At 43.8% G+C, this 21,697-nt stretch overlaps 1 protein-coding gene and 1 long non-coding RNA gene across 6 annotated transcripts in view; one reads left to right on the forward strand and one right to left on the reverse strand.

The window, feature by feature from the left end:
* Cdkl4 (cyclin dependent kinase like 4) overlaps nt 1-21,697 on the reverse strand; it is a 40,609-nt gene extending 18,912 nt beyond the window's left edge. The window contains exons 1-3 of one of the 5 annotated variants that reach the window (XR_013113334.1): nt 21,546-21,697; nt 8,479-8,702; nt 3,522-3,643 (exon numbers count right to left, since the gene is read on the reverse strand). Coding sequence is in view for 4 of the 5 variants with exons in the window: in XM_034514442.2 (XP_034370333.1) it covers nt 3,522-3,643; nt 8,479-8,646 (290 nt within the window). In the remaining variant the exon portion in view is untranslated. The other 4 variants (XM_076942349.1, XM_034514442.2, XM_076942347.1 and 1 more) reach the window with 4 other exon arrangements.
* On the forward strand, nt 8,654-12,301 carry LOC143443919 (uncharacterized). Its single transcript, XR_013113335.1, has 4 exons — nt 8,654-9,154; nt 10,467-10,621; nt 11,544-11,653; nt 11,809-12,301. It is a non-coding gene; the product is annotated as an uncharacterized LOC143443919 (long non-coding RNA).

Raw genomic sequence — 21,697 nt, forward strand, 5'->3', positions numbered from 1 at the left:
TATTCAACTTCAAACCCCACTATGTACTTTCTACTTTTATAACCGCAGAAAGTTATGGAAGCTTCCATTTTCTCCTTTGTGAAATGGAATAATACCCTCAATTCACTGAGAATGCTACCACCCAAATACTTCAGCCTAGCATCCACTTGTGTTCAGGAGATGAAGGTCTGAGGTCAGATGAAACCAGTAGACATAATCACATCCCAGGCACAGTGACTAGAGGACCCAAAGGTAGAAGATGCTCTGGGGTGAGAAAGAACTAGGAGTGTGGGGGAAATACTAAGCAGAAGCAAGGTAGAGTCCCCCAAAACTTTCCAGAACCTTGCTCTAAAGTCAAAGCCACTGAAAGAATCAAACAAGAAGTGACACATTGCTGGGAAGTAAATGTGGAAAAATGAATTAGGAAGCGGACAGAGCAACCCAGACAACATAGATGGTGGGTGTGGTGGGGGAGTGGTGGCTTCAGGCTTCAGGGAATGGGCACAGGCACTAGGCAGCGATATCAACACACATAGGATCCTGGGTAGGCACCTGGAGACGCCAGGTGAGGGAACCTGGGAAACAAGGAGGGTATGAGGAGTCAGAAATGTTTCAGAACCCTGACCGCTGATGCTGTTAATGAGAAAGCAAGCAGGGCTAACTCAATAGGGGTATCGGTTGTTAGTAGGCTATGCAAAGCTTTCTTACTGGGACATCATGGTTCTGTCCACTTAGCTCAGATGCCAAGGAGGCAGAGTCCACTGCTGGGAGGATGACATGCACTAGGGTTGAGTCACACTGATTTTATGGAGGAGCGGAACTGTAGAGGGTGTAGACAGACACGCCAGGTCCAGACTGGAGAGCACTCCGCCACTCTGCTGCAGGCAGCAGTTTTCAAAGCATTATGGAGTGAAATACAGCTCCCTGCAGAAGTCGGTGGATACTTGGTGTTTAAGTATTATACTTTAGTTGAGCATAAAGACAAATATTAAAAGCAGTAGTGAAAAGCTTGAAGCTAATGTCCAGGTGACTTCAGCTACCCAGCTTAGGAACTGCAGTTTTAGTCACCTGAAGATGACACTATCTTTACAGATTCACATGTGTGTGTGTGTTCGTGTGCGTGATGGAGAGAGAGAGAGAGAGAGAGAGAGAGAAATGCATATATAGGTGTTTGAGTATGTACATACATGTGTGTGCGCTCCAGTGTGTGTATATACATGCACACGTGTGCATGTGTGAGAGAGACGCATGTGTATGTGCATGCATAGGTGTGTACATGTGTGTGTTGAATGCCAGAGATTGGTTTCTTCGGATCTTCTTCTAGCCATCTAATTATTATTTATTTATTTATTTAGTTTTTTTCGAGACAGGGTTTTTCTGTGTGTGTAGCCCTGGCTGTCCTGGAACTCACTCTGTAGACCAGGCTGGCCTCGAACTCAGAAATCCGCCTGCCTCTGCCTCCCAAGTGCTGGGATTAAAGGCGTGCACCACCACTGCCTGGCCTAATTATTATTTCTAATGATATATTTTCAATCTTCTATATTTAAATTTTAACAAAATAACATTTAATTTTTCATGTGTGCATGCCTGTATATGTGTGAATTCAAGTGTGGGTACTCTTGGAGGCTACAGGTGTCAGATTCCCTGGAACTGCTGTCAGTCAGTGATGAGCCATCTGATGTGTGTACCTGGGAATCAAACTCAGATCTGCAAGAGTTGTCCATGCTCTAACTAGCGGAGTCATCTCTCCAAATTTATTATTATTTTGAGACAGGGTCTCTCATTAAACCTCGAACTCACTGATTTAGCTAGAGTAGCTGGCCATCAGGGATTTGCTGACTCTACTGTTGACAACAGCTTTAAAAATATTCATCCTCGTTGCCAAATGACCTATCTAGTTACACCCTCTGTAGGTGGAGGAGGCCTGCATACCTGTTTTATTTGGGGTGGGCTTCAGATGGAACCCCTGTGCCTTATACATGCCAGGCAAGCTCTGTACCATCGAGCTATATCCCTAACCCTTTTGAAAATATTTGAGGCAGGGTCTTGACAAAGTTGCTCAGGTTAATCTCCAACTTGCAATCATCCTGTCTCAGCCTCTGGTAAACCACAGCACCCATCTTACCCAATTTGAAAAATTATTAACTTATTGAATTATTAATAGTTTATTGACATTCTTTTTTCAGTTTTATTCATGGCTTTATTTTTTATAAAAACAATCGCCAAAACTTGTATGATTTTTTTTTTTTTTTTTTTTTTTGGTTTTTTCGAGACAGGGTTTCTCTGTGTGGCTCTGGCTGTCCTGGCACTCACTCTGTAGACCAGGCTGGCCTTGAACTCAGAAATCCACCTGCCTCTGCCTCCCAAGTGCTGGGATTAAAGGCGTTCACCACCACCGCCCGGCAAAACTTCTATGATTTAAACATTGTTGACCCTGTTTCCTTTCCTTCTTTAAAAAAATTTCTTGGCTCTAACTTTTTCAAGTTTAAAAAAATATTGTCTTAGTTAGGGTTTTACTGCTGGGAACAGACACCAAGATCAAGGCAAGTCTTATAAAGGACAACATTTAATTGGGGCTGGTTTACAGGTTCAGCTTTTCAGTCCATTATCATCAAGGTGGGAGCATGGCAGCATCCAGGCAGGCATGGTGCAGGAGGAGCTGAGAGTTCTACATCTTTACCTGAAGGCTGCTAGCAGAATACTCACTTCCAGGCAGCTAGGATGAGGGTCTTAAAGCCCACACCCACAGTGACACACCTACTCCAACAAGGCCATATCTTCTAATCCTGCCACTCCCTGGGCTGAGCATATACAAACCACCACAAATATCCTATTTTTCTAATTAGAGTTTTGTGCTACAAAAAAAAAAAATTGATGAGACAACATGTTCATACTTTTATAGTAGGCATTTATAGTAGGCATAAATTGTGCTCATTTCAGTAAAATCTTTTAATCACTTTAGTCATTTTTAAAGTTATTTAACTATTATTTATTGTGTTTGACTGTTTACGTACATGTATGTATGCAACTTGTGCAGGAAGGCCAGCAAAGGATATCAGATCCCCTGGAACTGGAGTTCCAGATGGCTGTGAGCCACCACGTGGGTACTGGGAACCAAACCTGGGTCCCCTGCAAGAGCAGCACCTGCTGTTCTTAACCAGAGAACTGCCACTCCAGCCCCAACAGGTGCTTTTATACTTTGACTCACTGGTAGGCCATATGATTGGATTTCCTCACATGGAATTATGGTCACTCCTTGAGGTCAGATGACCCTGTGAATGCTCTCCCCTCAAGCTACACTGGGGCTTATATTTGCTGCCTATTTATTCTTCTGCTTACACTTTGGGTTAACAGCCATCACCCTTTGAGCACATCATACCTGAAGCTGGAAGGTGGTAGCCAAGAAAGCATCAGAGTAACTGGGGATGGGGTAGGGTTAGGGGTGGGGCAGGAGACTGGGAGACTCGGGCTGGGTGCTCTTTGGGGCTACACATAGAATGGAAGAGAACCGGCCACAGAATTCCAGGTTCCATATCACCTACCCATTTGGGTTTCTCTCCAGTTCGTTTAACAGTGTGTGATCACAGTACTCAAAAACCAAATGCATCTTTCTCTTTCTTCTGAACACCTCGATGAGATTCACAAGGTTCGGGTGTTTCAACTGCTGTAAAAGAATTGAAATGCACTGGTTAGAGATGGGTTTTCACCCACAGCTGCCCCAGATCTGCCTTGATGTCAAGAGGACAAGGCCCCTTAATCATTCTATATCTGGGCAGAAGGTTTTTTTTCTTTTATTGTGTGTTGGTGTATGTGTGTGTGTGTGCATATGGAGCTTAGAGGTCAACATCAGGTGTTCTTAATTGTTCTTCCCTGTAGGAGGAGCTAAGGTGGGAGGAGTAAGGAGAGGAAGAGGAGGAGTAAAGGAGGGCAAGAGGAGGAGCTAAGAGGGAGAGAATGAGAGAGGGGAACCATGGAGGCTGATGTTCTCTTGTCTGTAGCAGTCAAAGGTGGTTGGTATATCTAGGTTGGGCATTGGGTTACACCACTGATTGTAAGGGTATCTTGTTATTGATCATTACTAAATATATAAGCCTTTGGATAATCTAAGAATTAGAGTCTCATCTGTACTGAGCCCGTGTGGTTGGCAGGATAGTCTGGGCAATGCCCAGCCTTGCAGAGACAGTGTGGAAGACTGGCAGAGCCATCTCCCACAATGGCGTCTAGTGGCTGGCTGTTTCTAGCTGCGGTGCGCACGTGGCTGAGCTAGGCAGAGACACCGCCCCCTTAGATAGTCAGCTTGACTGGAGGCCGTTTTTAAATAATTACTACAACACTTCCCTTTAACATTTTATTACTAATTAATATGTGTGTCTGAGTGCATGGGCATCTGCATACCCATGGATGTACAATGTCACATGTGTGGAGGTCAGAGGACAACTTGTGGGGACTGGTTCCTTCTATCACTTAAGTCCCAGGGACTGAACTCAGGTTGTCAGACTTGGCTGCAAGCATCTACCTGCTAAGCCATCTTGTCTCCCCTCTCCCTTTTATCTTTGAGGCTGAGATATGGTGCCTACCAACTCAGCGAGACTGGCAGTCCAGCACGCCCTAGTTATCCTCCTATCTCTGTCTTCCAGACAGGGGTAGGGGTGGGGGGTTTACAGACACATGCCATTGAGCACAGTATTTGACATGGGTACTGGGGATCCGAGCTGGGGCCCTCATGCTTGTACAGCAGGTACTTTACTGGTTGAGCAATTTCTCCAGCCTCTCACACAGAATTTTGTTACAGTTTAAGATCAATTGATTGTTCTTTGAGCCATCAGCTTCAGTGTTGAATGAATTTAAGATCTGTAACAAATCAGTAATGATAGTAGCTAAACTGTCTAAATCCCCCTCGTGAGGGCCAAGTGCAAGCAACGCACTAATGTGAAGGCACTGCGCAGTGTACAAAACCATGAACACACAATATACAACATAAACAAAGAATTATGTAGGAAGCCGCTGTTAGCAGTGGTTATACGTTTGCATTTCCAAGATGGCGCTGGCCTCGTGTTTTCCCAGCAGTAAACAATTAACTGCGCAGATGCAAAGGCAGAGAACCTGCCAAAGTCACTGCCAATCCCGAGGCGTAATATTGGGTGGTGAGCGAACAGCCAATCAGAAGTGAATTCGTCACTCTAGGGTGTATTTTAAGCTAGGCCCTTTCCGCGTCTCAGCCCTTCCACTTCTTCCCGCATCCTTCCGAGTTTTCCACGTGTGTGTCACAGAGTAAAGTCCTCGTTTGCAGTAACTACCTGAATACTGTCTCTCGTGTTTTTCGTCCACGGGCGTGGGGCGACACGGGAGGCGCGCGTTAGAGAACTGAATTATTGTGCAAAAGACTATAAAATAATCAGTGTTTACATACCTTACACATTATCGTGGACTAAAAAAAGGTTTATTTTTAATTGTGTGTTGTATGTGGGGGTTTTTTGTTTGTTTTTGTTTGTTTGTTTTTGTTTTTTGAGACAAGGTTTCTCTGTGTAGCCTTGGCTGTCCTGGAACTCACTCTGTAGACCAGGCTGGCCTCGAACTCAGAAATCCGCCTGTCTCTGCCTCCCAAATGCTGGGATTGAAGTTGTGTGCCACCACTGCCCGGCAGTGCGTTGTGTGTGTATATGCACACACATGTGAGTGGCTACAGAGTCCAGAAGAGGGCACCAGATTCCCAGGAGCTGGAGTTACAGCAGTCGTGTGCCACCTGATGTGGGTGCTGAAAAGAAAACTCCGTGGTCTGCAAGAGCAGTACGTGTTCTTAATCTAAGCCCATCTCTCCAGTCCCCCTCACCATGGACTTAGGCCAGTGTTGGCTGGATTTAAATGCAGTCTGGTTTCTACTGTCTGCTCTTGTCATAAGTTTCTGTTACACTTCTTATCTTAGGAGTCTCCCAGGTTCATGCATTTAGAGATGCTTTTCATTGAGTTCTGTCCTCTGGTTGCTTCTGCTGCTCGCTCTGATGTACAGATGTTTTGTGGCATTCTATGGCCACATAGAAATGGTTCAGAGAGCTGTCTTTTATGTTCTCTTCCTTCTTTTTTGTTTTTCTGTGCAATATAATATCATATACATGTATTTTTAGAAAATATTTTTATATGAATGAATGTTTTGCATGTATGTATGTATGTATGTAAGTATGTATGTGCACTACTGCTATGTCTGGTGCCCAGAGAGGCCAGAAAGCATCATATCACCTGAAATTAGAGTTATAGGTGGTTGTGGAATTAAACCCAGGTCCTCTGCAAGAACAGTAAGTGCTCTTAGCTGCTGTGTCATCTCTCCAGCCCCTTGTTCAATACTGTAAACCAGAATTAAATTGCTGATGAATTTAGATAATCTCTCCCTAGAGTGACTATAAAAATCTTAGTATAGAAGTCAATGTTAACAGGTAGAAACCAGAATAACTGTAGCCAAGAGTCCACATATGGCTACTCTGCCTCTGCCAAGAGAGGCCAAATAATTTAGTGTACACACTAGCTCACTTCCAAAAGTGGTAGGGTATTAGCTACACAGGGAGCTATGGCAAAACCTATAAGCCAGGACATATGACCACGCCGTAACCCCTTTCCCTTGTTGTATATGTAGCAGACAGATTAATTTTCCAACACACAACGACAACAACAACATCAAAATTCACCTTGACAACTGCTGCTCAATAGTTGGGGAAATGAGAATCTATTCTAAATGGGGAATGTGTCCACAGCCCCAGGTCAATCTGCATTCTGTATGTGCCACTGGCTGAAAGGGCCGAAGGTCAAAGGGCAACAGGGGTGTTTTCACAAGAGACCCACTGTTTTGTGCTCTAGCAAAACCATGGTTTGGAAGCTGGACGGTTTCCCTGCTAGGTGAACAGGGGGTTGACAGACACTGCAACCTGGCCAAACTGTCTGTGGGCAGGCCAGCGATTCACACCTACTTAGCAAATGACGCTGACTTAGACCGCACTGTGGTTGCCTAAGGTGTAACAGGTAGTGTGAGGAAGAGGCCAATCCAGGTTAAATAGGAGGAGAATGTGAGGAAAATAAAGAGGGATGTGTTCTCAGCTAGCAGTGGAACAACAGCAAGAGGCAGGCAAACTGTTCTGAGCCATCACCAGACACCCGGAAGAGGGAATGACGCTTGGGCTAGTTTGTGTCTTAGGGCTCACCCTTAGACTGGGGATGTTTTAAACCAGAAGTTAAACCTGTAAGCAAAAACCTAGGTATGAGATTTATCTGAAGACCAGAGACAGGGAGGGAGATACTACAGTTTAGCCCAACAAAGACAGCCTGAGCAGACAGGCTCAGTAGCGCCCTCTGCTGACCAAGTGTTAAGATGGAACCTTTTTTTTAAAAAACCAAATTATATTTTATGCCAGGCGATGGTGGCGCACACCTTTAATCCCAGCACTTGGGAGGCAGAGGCAGGCAGATTTCTGAGTTCAAGGCCAGCCTGGTCTACAGAGTGAGTTCCAGGACATCCAGGGCTACACAGAGAAGCCCTGTCTCGAAAAACAAACAAACAAACAAACAAAAAACAAAAACAAACAAAAAAATCAAATTATATTTTAAACGAAACAGCAAAAGATGGGGAAGACTTCTGCATATGATATTTGAAAAGTAGAAATGATGTAATTGTTCTTTACATTTACGAGCTGAAGTTCCATTAAAAAATAACACAAGATACTTAGAAAATGAAGGTTGATTGTGTGCTCTTCAAACTGTAGGGTCTTGATAATGGATGTGTGCTCACCCGTTAGAGGTGTCTCTACCGCTGGGAGCTTGTTAAAAATGAGACACTTTGGGACCCATCCCAAATCCCTCCACCTCCAAAGTCTGCATTTCAGTAGATCTAGGGGTTCCCATAGATGTTCACATTGGAGAAGCATACCCCAGGCCTGATAGCTCTTTAAAAATGTAAGGATTTTTAGGCTGGGAATATATTTCCATCGAGAACATATGCAACTTCTACATGGAGTTCTATCAGAGAAAAAACAATGGCAACAAAAGAAAAAATGTATAAACCATGAACATGGCTGGGTGATACTTAGGCGGAGGTGGATCCTGTTGACACCTCCAGGGGTTCTGGGGGCCTCTCTCTGCCAGGAAGTGTGGCCTCTACAAGGATACTGGGGGCCCCTCTCTGCGGGGAAGGGAAGTGCTCCCTGTAGGTCTGCTGTTTGGTTGGGAAAGTGTGTGGGGCAGAGTCCAGAAGACGGGCAGGCAGCTGGTAAATAGTGGGGTCAGGACACTCAGGACAGAGTGGATGTTTCCCAATCAGAATCTGGTTGGACAATACTTCGATGTTTTAACCCCCTACTCACACATACAGATAAAAGTCAGAAACCAAAGTCCAACAATGTTTCCCAAAGTGGCTGATCTGCAGGAGTTAAGTCGGACTTTAAGATTCTCGGTTGTTTAGTGTGCTCGCTTCACCCAACACCTTGAGAGGCAGATGCCGCCTTTCAGGGCGGGACCTACCTTCAGCATGCGGATTTCTCGCAGTGCTATTTTCCTAACGACAGGATCATCTTCGGATTCCACGAACTTTTTGATCGCTACTACTTGTCCGGAAGATTTGTTTCTGCACTTGAATACGACCCCATAAGACCCTTCTCCAATCTTAGCAAGCTTTTCGTACTTTTCCATTTTAGTTAAAGCGACTTAATTTAGCGTAGGGATCGACTTGAAGTACGGCATTGCACCTGGAAAATAAGAACGACTTTTCTCAATCAAGCGATACAGGACAGTTTGCCTGGGTTGCCAAAGGTTTATTTCCACTCTTTAATGTTTGCTTTCTGTGAGCGGTAGAAGTGAGTGCCCAAATGGTAATTTGTTAGCACAGTGCTCTGTTCTTCTGGATATTGCTGATGGTGGCTCTGTGCTGACCACAGTTCAGTGAAAACAACTTCGGGGAAGAGCCTTGCTCGATTTATTGTTTTTATTACCTGGAGCAAATGATTAAAATACAGGGCTGTAAAGTGCAGCTGAAGGAGCTGAACTTTCATACCCGGGAATAAGCTGTTTGCCTTCCTAGCTAGCTCCCCACTGCGAAGGGGAAGAAGGGCGCAACAAGACAGAGCACAAAGCTCGACACCCCCACCTGGTGGAGAGAAGAGGGAAACCCATGGTCGTTGAGCAACGCCACTTTTCTCAGGTTTTCACATTTCCTTAAAATGTTTGGATTGCATTTATTCTGATTGTTGTTGTTGTTGCTGTTATTGTGTATATGTGAGATGTGTGTGTATATGATATGAATGTGAGGTGTATATGTCTGTATAAAAGGCAGTCAATGTGGTACAGATATGAGATGTGTGTGTGTGTGTGTGTGTGTGTGTGTGTGTGTCTGTCTGTCTGTCTGTCTGTCTGTCTGTCTGTCTGTGTGACAGCCAGAGTGTTGTAGTCAGAGGACAGCTTGTGGGTACTCGTCCTCTCCTGCCATGTAGTCCTGAGGATGTGACCAGGATGTGACCAGGTTGCAAACTTTCCTGGCACATGCCTTTATAATCTGTTTCATTCTGCTGGCCAAGGCACTGTATCTTTTTTTTTTTTTCTTCTTTCTTTCTTTTATTTTGTTTTATTAGCTTTTTTGAGACAGAATTTCTCTGTGTAGCCTTAGTTGTCCTGAAACTTGCTCTGTAGACCAGGCTGGCCTTGAACTCAGAGCTCCACCTGCCTCTGCCTCCATAGTGTCGGGATTAAAGGAGTGTGCCAACACCACCCAGTAAAGCACCCTTTCTTCTTCTTAGCTTTTATTTGTATTGGGGTGATCAATTCTTAGACCACCCCTAAAGAAAATAATTATAATAATACAACACAAAGAAGGTCAAATTTTCTAATTCTCCCTCAATACTTCCATATCCACAGGACTTCTAGAAAAATACTGGATCTCAATTTTACTATCTTTTGCATTGTTTATGTTTATAATTGTGACTAGATTAAACAATAACAAATAATGTCAAAATAATTAAACAAATCAGGGTAGGAATTAACATTACAAAAATCTGTAATTAGCCTCAAAAAGCCCACTCCTTTATCCAGCAGAATCTTGTATGTATAATCTAATAATTGTAGGTGCCAGCCTGAAACATCATTGCCTATTTACGTGTAGTCTGCACACACAAAAACTCCAGGGCTGCTTGATCCAGCTGTGCAGATGAGAAAACTGAAACCCAGTGAAGCAAGTGCAGAATTACAATGAGTCTTCCGGGTTCGACAGTGTACATCTGAAATCATCGTGCCACCCTGCCTCTGGGTTAATTCAAAACAAAGCACAATTTAAAGAACTGTTTTGTTTTGGTCTTGGTAGTAGTACTATTAAGTGGAGGAGCTAACGGTTAGCATTCCTTGTCTAACTCAGACATGTTTAATAGATACTGGCCTTCAATCTTGTCATAGATCTGCTAAATGTTAAATGTTTAAGCTTAGTATGATAGAGACTCTCAAATCCTGACAATTTGCCCTCCAAGGTATCAGAGAAGATACGGGCACAGCGACAAGATTCTACCTGGATTGTGGCATGATAACCACTGAGAAACACCGCTCCATTGCCCTGCCCACTGCCAGGGCTTGGCCTACACGGTGGACAATCGGAGGATGATCAGAGAGTTAAATCTCATATTGCGTAAGTCAAGGCGAGTCATTTGTCTCACGTTCCTACTCCACAGAAAAAAGCTTCTTGTCTTCTGGGCCTGAGGGCCAGACTGACTCTGCCCAAGTTGCTATGGAGACCACAGGGGCCTGGGAACTGTTTAGGTAGTGATCTATTGACTAACCTCTGTCGTTTTAATTAATACATGACATCTAGATGATAATTTATTCTTCCCAGATTTCTGACTACATTAACAGCTAAGCTGTAGCCTGACAGCTAGAAAAAAGACCTCTAGCTCCTTGCCCCAAGGTGATCAGCCACTACATTAGCTCATTAGGCAATTTGTTACAGAAAGGTTTGCCTAACGCACAGACTTCATGATAAAGATGCATAAGTTCCGATGTAAGCCTTCACAGATGCAACTTCTGTTGCTTCCTTATCTAAACTCAGTTTCCAGTGACTAGATACTTCATATTTCTTCCTCTCGTTATGCTACGGTCCTAACATTGATCAATAGAGTTCTTATAAATTAGCCTAACTCTAATAAAAATTCCACTATAGGATGCAACTTTTATAATCACAAGTTTAAATTTTAAGTTTCTTTTGTCTTTTAAGTATAGACTTAAAATGTTTTTCATGCTAAACATATACTATTAGCTATCATAGTTACAAACAAAAGTTTCCTTTGGTTGCCTCTCAACTATGGACTTGAAGGTGTTTCTCACTCTAAACTCTCTGATTAACTATCATATTCACAAAGTCAAGGCTTTGAGTTTCCTTTAATTGTCTTTTAAATGCAAACTTAAAATTGTTTCTCATTTTACTAAGTTTATATTCAGTCCCCCAGCAGAAGAAAGCCCTTCTTGTTCCTTCTGCTTCACAAAAGGTTTTTGACTTCTCTGAGCTTATCTTAAAGACTGTTCATGCAAACTTATCTCTTTTGTAAACTTATAAGCTCCAGGAAACCCACTCAGATCTGTCTCTTGTGGACCAAACAGACTCCATCCAGACAAGTACACCTGCCAATCAACAGCCTAAGTTCCCTCTTGCTACCTATTCCAGAGGGTGAGACTCCTCTCCTGTGCCCTGGCATTGTGACTTCCCTCACCCCAACCACCAAGACCTAAGGCCTTCAAATGTACACCTAAGAAAAATTGCTTTCTCCCAAATGCATTTAACTTTAGCGTGTGTGTGTGTGTGTGTGTGTGTGTGTGTTTCAGCATCTTGTTCCAGGCATTTACTCAAAATCTACATCCAGGATAGCTCCAGAGAAGCAACCTATGGATGCTTCAGGCTACTCTCAGAGACACAGATGTTCCTACTGGACCTGCTCCTTCCTATCCATAGATGGTTCCACAGACCCTGGACATCAAGGAAAGAGGCAACTCTCCTAAGACTGGACCAACATCCCATCCCCATTTTTTAGGTTTCCCTAAGACACAGTGTCCCAAAGTCAGCAGGAAGTAACTAAAGGTCACTACGGCCCTATTCCTGCTTCACCATCACCTCTTTCTAGTTTTTTCTTGTTTAAATTAAACCAAAATGGAGGAATGTTAGCATTCCTTTTAGGCCCCACCCCACAGGTACCTGGAAACAGCCAGGTGTGCCTGACTTACTATAAAAGTGTCTGTCTGTCCCCTCCTCTCTCTCTTACTTTCTTGCCCTCATCTTTCTCTGACCCCTTTCTCCCTCTCCCCCCTTCCTCTTCCTGCCTCTCTCTTCCTCCTCCTCTCCTCATCCTTCTCTTCTTCCTCTTTTCTTATTCCTCCTTCTCTTCTTCTTCCTCTCTCTCCCTCTCCCTCTCTCTCTGCCTTTCTCTACCTACTCCCTTCTCAAATCCCCTCCCCTTGCCCTAAGGAAACTTTATTCCTTATTATACATGCTGTATGGCTGGTACCTCAGGGGGAAGGGATGTCTCAGCATGGGCCCGCAGAGGCACCTCCTTCCCCCACACCATACCTAGCACCTCTACCAAAACACACCCTGGCCTCTTCTCTTTTACAAAACACAACACAAGTCACATAAAATTTTTCATGTTCCAAATAAATATACACTTCAGATGGTTTTTGATTTGCAATCTTTTTCATTCATAGGTAATCTCAATGGAGAGAGAAATGGTTTACCCTTATTTCATACATGAGAAGACACACTAGGGGCGCGTGTGTGATTCAGTAGGTAGGATGCCTGCCTAGCATGTTGAAGCTCTAGGTTTGAGAGCATGGTAGTGCATACTTCTAATGCCAGCACTGGGGAGAGGCACAGGCGAATGATCAGAAAGGTCAGGGTCACCCTTAGCTACATGGTGAACTTCAGACCACTCACTATACAGTGTCTATCGACTGTACTATCAGAGCACTATACACAATAGGCTATACAGTAAGACACCGTCTCAAAAAAAGAGAAAGAATAATATATTATGGGAAATAGTGTTTAGCTGGGTAAGTGATTACTACTATAGTGGTTTTTCCGACTTTGTTATTTTTTAAATAGTGGATTTGAACCCTATTAAAGGGTGAAAGTAATAAACCCCACAAAAAATAACAGGGAAATCCACGACAGATATTAAATCTGGGAAACTTTATTGTATACATTATATATATTTTTAAAGATTTATTTATTTATTTATTTATTTATTTATTTATTTATTTAATGTATGTGAATGCTCTTTCTGCATGTACACCTGAAGGCCAGAAGAGGGCATTGGATCCCATTACAGATGGTTGTGAGCCACCATGTGGTTGCTGGGAATTGAACTCAGGACCTCTGGAAAAGCAGCCAGTGCTCTTAACCACTGAGCCAGCTCTCCAGCCCTACATTGTATTCTTTACAGAGGTATCATTAACTTAAGGTAGTGTGTATACATTTGCCAAATTAGCTTGGAAGGTTATTGGTATAGAACTTCATAGATTCATCAGTTCACCTAGTTTATAAGCACTGCAGCTACTGGGAGAATCTGTGAGCATAACATAAAGTTTAAAATGAAACTGTTTGTTTTTAAAGAGTCAGTGTGGTGGTTTGAATATGTATGGCCGCCATAGATTCATGTGTTTGAGTGCTTGGCTATAGGGAGTGACACTATTAGGAAGTGTGGCTTTGTTGAAGGACGTGTGTCACTGTGGGGAAGGCTCAGGCTCCTCCAGTGTGGAGTCCAGTCTCCTCCTGCTGCCTTCAGATCAAGATGTAGAACTCTCAGCTCCTTTTCCAGCACCATGTCTTCCCACCATGATGATAATAGACTAAACCTCTGAACCTGTAAGCCAGCCCCCGTTAAACGTTTGCCTTTATAAGAGTTGCCTTGGTTATGGTGTCTCTTCACAGCAGTAAAACCTTAGCTAAGACACTTAGGCTGGCCTCGAACTCACTATGTAGCGGAGGATGATGTTGAACTTCTAATTCTGTCTTGCCTTCTTGAATGCTTGGCTTTAGTTTATGCATCCTTTTCTCATTTCCTTCCGGGTAAGTTGTTCTATGATAGTGATCAATCATCTATACCTCCTACTTTTGTCCAGCAGGTTTGTTTACTACTGACTGATTCTTCCACCTGATCAGATCTCTGTCACATCAACCAAACTGCTGCAAAGCTCCAGCCAAGCATGGTATCCCGTAGTCAGGAGGCAGAGGCCTATGAGTTTCAGGTCAGACTGATCTGAATAACACACCCAGGCCAGTCAGGACTACACAGTGAGATCTGTCTCAGAAAGTAGTGCTTTATAGAATTTCTCAGTGTGATCTTCCCTTATACAAGGAATCTGAATGTATCTCAGCAAGAACTAGATAGAGGAGGCAGGGGTTCCACAAAGCACTTTATGGATCTAATTCCTGTTTACTTAACTCTTATCAGTTTCTAGAAGCAGTAATTCCCACTCTTACCTGGAGCCCAGGCTGACTCTCCAATGCGCATGCACTATGCGCATCTCTATGTGATTGGGTGGGGTCGTCCTGACATGGGAATCTACTAAAGAGATGTCGGCTCTGCTCTCTGGCCCTCTTCCTATCTAAGGCTCACAAGCATACTCTACATCATACTGAAATAACTTACTTAGAGATGACACAATGTGATCTCTTTGTAAATAGTGCACAAAGCTATACGAATCAACCAGTAAACACAAACCACATACACCCAATGCTTCAACAACAGAAGTGGACTCTACAATGAATCACAAAGCAAAGCTCAACTCGGGAAGAGGCGTCTTTTCAATGCCCTTTTAAAGAGTTTATACAGAGCAAAGGGGAGAGTGGGGAGAGGTCCAGGACAGACTCAAAATCAAGTGCACCTGTACTGATGCCAGTCAGTGTAGTTGTCACGCTTTGGGGCCAGAAGAGAAGGCAGAGGGGACAGGCACCCATCAGAGCCTCAAAAGTGAAGAGAAAAAGGAACAAGTGGACACAGTTGAGATTTTGCAAGACCCAGAAGAACCCTGAAATCGAAGGCATATAAACCTCTATTATCTAAGACTAACGTTGTCTGTCTAGTCTCCCACAAAGTTTATTCCTTGGTCTTTCTTATACATTTAATTAGTTTGTCTGTGTGTGTGTGTGTGTGTGTGTGTGTGTGTGTGTGTGCGCGCGCGCGCGCGCGCGTGCACACGCGCATGCGCGCGCACAGGTGAACACACATGTGCTCATGGTATGACATGCCTATGAAAGTCAGAAAACAACTTTTAAAGCCATTTTTCTCTTTTTGTAAAGGGTTCCTGGGATTGAACTCGGGTCACCAGGCTTGTGCAATAAGTGCTTTTATCTGCTCACTGTATCAGACTTTCAAATGAAGGGAGGTTCAGAAACCCATGGAACAAAATTAGCAGAGTCAGCATGCACATGAAAAGACCCTTTAAAAAACAGGAGTGAAACAGAGGGGGAAAAAGGATTTTTTTTTTTTTTGATAAAATAATGGCCAAATCTTTCTAAATTGAATGAAGAACATTGGTCTACACTTTTAAAAAGTTCAATACATTATAAAAAGAAAAAGATACAGATAGGACAAACATGATGTTCCTTCCTTCAGGGCACACTGCTGCAAACCACAGACCTTTAGTAAAACAACAGAAAAGAGGCAGCTGTCTGATAGCTGGTCAGAGAACAGCTTGGAAACCAGCCACACAGGGCTAGGCCTCTGTCAAGATCAGCAAGACTGACCAAGAAACAAACATGGTTACCCTTCATACATTGCTAAAAATTAAAGAGAACAGAGCAGACATGTTCACAGAACCAAAGTATTCAAGTTGGTTGACTTGAAATTATCTAGAAAGACAAAAGTACTCATGAAGAAACAGAAATCTGACATATAAAAAAAGAAGATTAATACTTACAAATCTACCTACAAAGAACAGTCCAGGATGGGATGGCTCATAGATTAATTCTACCAAATATTCAAAGAATAATCAATGCAAATTATAATTTTTCCTAAATATTCCTAAAGAGAGAGAAATCACTCTCAATTTACTCCATAGGCCAATATCATCCTGGTTAAAAAAAAAATCAAAGAAATCACTACACACATGAGAACACTTAGCAAAATAACTCTCAAACCAACTACAGACACATATGAAAAGGATTATATGACTTTTCCACATGGAATTTACCCCAGAAATGCAAGGTTGGTTTAATATGTGAAAGTCAATTATAAAAAAATTGGTAATGCAAATAGAAGGAAAAAAATCACATACTTATCTCAGTAGATATAGAAAAGGCATTTGACAAACTCAGTTGTCAGTCACAAAAAGTGTCTCAACAAATTAAGAAGAGAAAGAAAGGGATGTCAAGGGTATGTGTGTAAAACCTGCAGTCAGTGCCATGCCTAGTGATAGAAATCTGCATGCTTGTTCCTAGGACTCAGAACAGATACAGTTTTATCCTTCCTTCCTTCCTTCCTTCCTTCCTTCCTTCCTTCCTTCCTCTCTCTCTCTCTCTTTTGGTTTTTCGAGACAGGGTTTCTCTGTGTAGCCCTGGCTGTCCTGGAACTCACTCTGTAGACCAGGCTGGCCTCGAACTCAGAGATCCACCTGCCTCTGCCTCCCAAGTGCTGGGATTAAAGGCGTGCGCCACCACTGCCTGGCTTCTCTCTTTCTTTCTTTTGACAAAGTCTCATTATGTATTCCTGAAACTCATAGTGATCCCCCTGCCTCTGCCATTCTGTTGCTTGGCTTGCAGGTGTGTGCATGCCCCCCCCCCATAGCTATACCATTTTATTTTAATGATTTATCAGAAGCTCTTGCCCGTCTAATGACACAACTAAAGAAAGGTGTGTAGACTGCAAATGAAAAGCAAATTTGCCATTGTCGTATGTAGAAAATGCTAACAAGTCAACAGAAAATCTATCAGAACTAATAGCCAAGTTCGCAATGCAGTGGATGCAGGGTTAGCATGCAATGATCGGTTGACTTTTTATATTGGCAACAACTTGGAAATACAATGAAGAAAACAAGTCTACTCCCAGTGATGTAAAAATACTTAGAAATAAATTTAACAAGTGATGTTCAAGACTTACACACTAAAAACTATGAAACATTGCAGAAGAAATTAAAAGGAAGTCCAAAATAAAGGGAGAAAAATGTTAAGTTCATTGATGGAAAACTGAACAAGATGCCAACTCTTAGGAAAGACTTTTTGTTGTGTTTTAGTTTTGGTGTGTAAGACAATCTTACTGTGTAGCCCAGGCTGGCCTCAAACTGTGGTGATTCTTCTGCTTCAGCCTACCTAACTAGTGATTCCAGGCACGAACTACAGCGCCGTGGCTGCCAATCTGCTTTTTTTTTTTTTTTTTTTTTTTTTAATTTAGAAGTTGATCAGATAAATTTGAAATTTATATGACAGTGCTTACAACCCCTGGGCAGCCAAATTAATATTGCAGAATACAAACCTGGGAGATTTATGTCACCTGACTCAAAGGTTCCCGAAGTTAGGAATTATTTTAATGATGTTACAGTAAACCAAGTGAGATATTGACACAGAGATATGTGTGTCACTGGAGCGTAACAGTGAGCCAAGAATTAATTAACCTTTTAAGTTTATGTTTGTTTTAGTCTGTCTTTGATGCTATAACACCACACCTGTGACGCGATAATTTATAATGAATACACATATACTGGCTTATAATCTTGGAGTCTGGAAGTTCAATATCAAGACACTGGCTTATTCTTGCTCTGTCACATACATGATGGGAGGTGGGTAGCTCAGAGCAAAGGAGGCTGAAGTCCTGCATTTATTAATAACCCACTCGTCCTGCCCACAAGGCCTCATGGCCTAATTACCTCTTGAAGGACCCATCTCCCAACACAGCTGATGGTAATTACACTGCAACATAGATTTGGGAGAGCCACAGCAATTTCAAGTCACAGTGCTTGCTAATTGTCTTTTGATAATGGTGCCAACGTGCTTCAAGAAGGACAGATGAGTCTCCACAAATGACATCAGGACAAATGAATATCCTTGTGAAAGGAATACCAAGCAGGCCCATGAGACAGTGATGTCATAGGGCACACTGAAGATGCACTTCACTCCAACACTTGGGGGGTTAGCCTGGGTTACAGTGCTTGACCTTATTTCAAAACACTGACTCCCCCAAATGCAATAAACAAGATACATACAAACAGGAAAAACAAGATAAAGCAAACAAACCCCCAAATCTAAGAATGTAAAGCCAGGTTAAGGTCGCACCAGATACATACCCACCCACATGCACTGTGTAATTCTATATGCATAAAATTTCTAGAAAACACAAGATACTGAGATGGATACAGCATCTCCTTTGTGTTATTTTTCAGAAGGCATAGTCACAATGGAATGGCTCCTACTGGCCTGGACTCTTACTAGGAAATGCCACGGTCAGGAAGGACAACGGCCAAACCTCCAGATTCATGGAGACTGAGGAGGAAATGCAGCATCGTTCCACAATTCCCTTCTGCAGTGGGGGAAAGGTCTGCAAAGAGCAATCCTCAGGCAACTGGAAAAAAAAATCTAAATTCCATATGTGGTCTTGGCTTTACATTCTTGATTTTGGCAAAGTCTACTGTGGTTATGTTAAAATAAGGAGGAAGAAGAGAAGAAAATTAGGAGGAGGAGGAGGAGGAAGAGGAGGAAGAGGAAGAGGAGGATGAGGAAGAGGAAGAGGAGGAGGAGAGCTTTGTGCAGGCACTAGTCATACAAGCCTAGTGACCTGGGCTCCATCCCTGGATCCCTGTAAAGGTGGAAGAACCAACTTCACAAAGCTGTCCTCTGACCTCTGCACATGCACTGTGGCATGCCCATACATTAATAATAAATATTTTAAAAGATTTATTTTGGGCAGTGGTGGCGCTTGCCTTTAATCCCAGCACTTGGGAGGCAGAGGCAGGCAGATTTCTGAGTTCGAGGCCAACCTGGTCTACAGAGTGAGTTCCAGGACAGCCAAGACTATACAGAGAAACCCTGTTTCGAAAAACCAAAAAAAAAAAAAAAAAAAAAAAAAAGATTTATTTTTATTTGTGTGTGTATGTGTGATGTGCGTGCGTGCATGTGTGTGTGGTGTGCATGAGCATGCGACATGAGTCTGCACAGAGGCCAGTGTGTGAGTGCAAGCGCGCGCGTGAATGTGTGTGCACATGTGGATGTCTGCACAGAGGTCAGAGTAGGGAATCAGATACCCTAGAACATAGAGTTACAGCTGGTTGTGAGTTGCCCAGTGTGAGTGCTGGGAACCAAACTCAGGCCCTCTAGAACAGCAAGCACTCTTTTTGTTTGTTTGTTTGTTTTTCGAGACAGGGTTTCTCTGTGTAGCCCTGGCTATCCTGGAACTCACTCTGTTGACCAGGCTGGCCTCGAACTCAGAAATCTGCCTGCCTCTGCCTCCCAAGTGCTGGGTTCAGCAAGCACTCTTAAGCATTGAGTCATCTCGATCCCCAGTACAAATTTTTTTTTTTAAGATTTATTTATTTATTTATTTATTTGAGTACACTATAGCTATCTTTAGGCACATCACAAGAGGATATCAGATCCCACTACAGATGGTTATGAGCCACCATGTGGTTGCTGGGAATTGAACTCAGGACCTCTGGAAGAGCAGCTACTGCTCTTAACCACCGAGCCATCTCTCCAGCCCTACAATTTGTTTTTAAAGTACATTATGGCCTCTAAAGGCTGCAGAATAAACTTTGAACTATACACTTAAATCCTTCCCAACCCAACCCATTTACCTGTCCTACTTTGTCTCTCAAAGTCCAGACATCTTCAGCCCCCTCTGCTTATGTCTCGGTCTGCACTGCCCGACCCTTCTGAGTCATATTTCAGTCTTCATTTCTCACAGTCCAACTCAAACGTCCAATCCCCTCTCTACACAGCTGACTCTAACGGTGCCCACCCAGGCCCCGCCTACACAGCTGACTCTAACAGTGCCCACCCAGGCCCCGCCTACACAGCTGACTCTAACAGTGCCCACCCAGGCCCCGCCTACACAGCTGACTCTAACAGTGCCCACCCAGGCCCCGCCCACACAGCTGGCTCTAACAGTGCCCACCCCAGGCCTCGCCTACACAGCTGACTCTAACAGTGCCCACCCAGGCCCCGCCTACACAGCTGACTCTAACAGTGCCCACCCAGGCCCCGCCTACACAGCTGACTCTAACAGTGCCCACCCAGGCCCCGCCTACACAGCTGACTCTAACAGTGCCCACCCAGGCCCCGCCTACACAGCTGACTCTAACAGTGCCCACCCAGGCCCCGCCTACACAGCTGACTCTAACAGTGCCCACCCAGGCCCCGCCTACACAGCTGACTCTAACAGTGCCCACCCCAGCCCTGCCCCCCCCTCCTCAACACGATTCATCGCAGCGGGCTTGCATTGCCACCCTATTCTCTGGCATACAGTAGTCTAAGTCTTATTAAAGTTTTATTTTCTAATTTTCTCTTTAAAGGCAAAAGCTGCAGGAGCGTGTTGATTATTATTATTAGCACTGCACCTGCGCAAGATTAAATGAATATAGCTGTTGGTTGAAAATATTCGCCATAGTTATCAGTCGCCTTCAGCTTCACGTGGTGTGCCTTCCTAACTTCAGAATTTGTAAGTAATTGACCCTTGAATTAATGGAGTTCTGTCTACAAAGGCAAGGGCAGGAACAGGCTGGGGGCCACCAGCGTGCGACTTTAAGACCCGCAGACAGGGGTAGGGGGTCAAGTGAAACGACCGGATTTTAAAATTCCTTAGAAAGTTGCTACAGAATTTCTTCACTATTAAGGATTTACAAAATAAAGTACCAAGGAGAAAAGAACGCTTGGAGGTTAGTTTTCAAGGCTGTTTCACAAACTAAGTCCTGGGAGCTGAAGAAACACGAGGAATACATAAGCAAACAAAATTAAGACGGCGAGGAAGAGTGGACAAATGACTTCCCTAACCTAAGAGGCCCTAGGAAACTTAAAAAACCAGCCACGACCAATCCCTGGCTTTAGAAATGTCGAGGGTCAAGGACAGTTTCAAGGTCAGGGAAGCTCACCCAGGATGCTACTCAGTTTGTAGTTAAACTACTTCCAGTAAAACCAAACATGCATTTATGTTTAATAAACTTGATCGGGAAAATGGATTCTATAGATCTATCATTCCGACTTGTCTTACTGAGTTACAATTTAAAAGTACACACCTGCTCACGAAACTGTTTGTCAACAAAATCGATCTTGTTAAAATTGCCCACCACGTAATTTGCACAATCGACACAACTCATTTTCTTTATGTCCCACGCTTCAGGCGTGCACACAAAAGAACTGGCAGTTTGACAAAACCTCACTTTATTTCCAAGCCTCCGAGCCTTCACATTTCTCTGCGTCCAGGCCACAAGCGGTCTCTAGATGCACAGGTGCGTCCCTGTCTTTCCCTGGCACCCCCACGGCCCTCGAGGCCACGGGTGGCTCTTCCGCGGATGCGCCCCTCGTGCTCTCCCGAGCTCTGCAGACCCCGCTCTCCGCCTTCCCCAGCTAGGGAACCTGAACTTACCGCACAGCCTCGGGCAACGGTGACGCAGCGTACAGCTTCGGGGAGCCCCAGCCCGCAGTGTGCTGCCACCCTAGAACTCCCAAGAGACTGAGCCACTGCAGTGTCGCTGGGGCAACCGGGACGCGGAGCCGAGCAGCTTCCACACAACTCAC

This window comes from Arvicanthis niloticus, chromosome 11 (assembly GCF_011762505.2).
Source record: "Arvicanthis niloticus isolate mArvNil1 chromosome 11, mArvNil1.pat.X, whole genome shotgun sequence".
NCBI lineage: Eukaryota > Metazoa > Chordata > Mammalia > Rodentia > Muridae > Arvicanthis > Arvicanthis niloticus.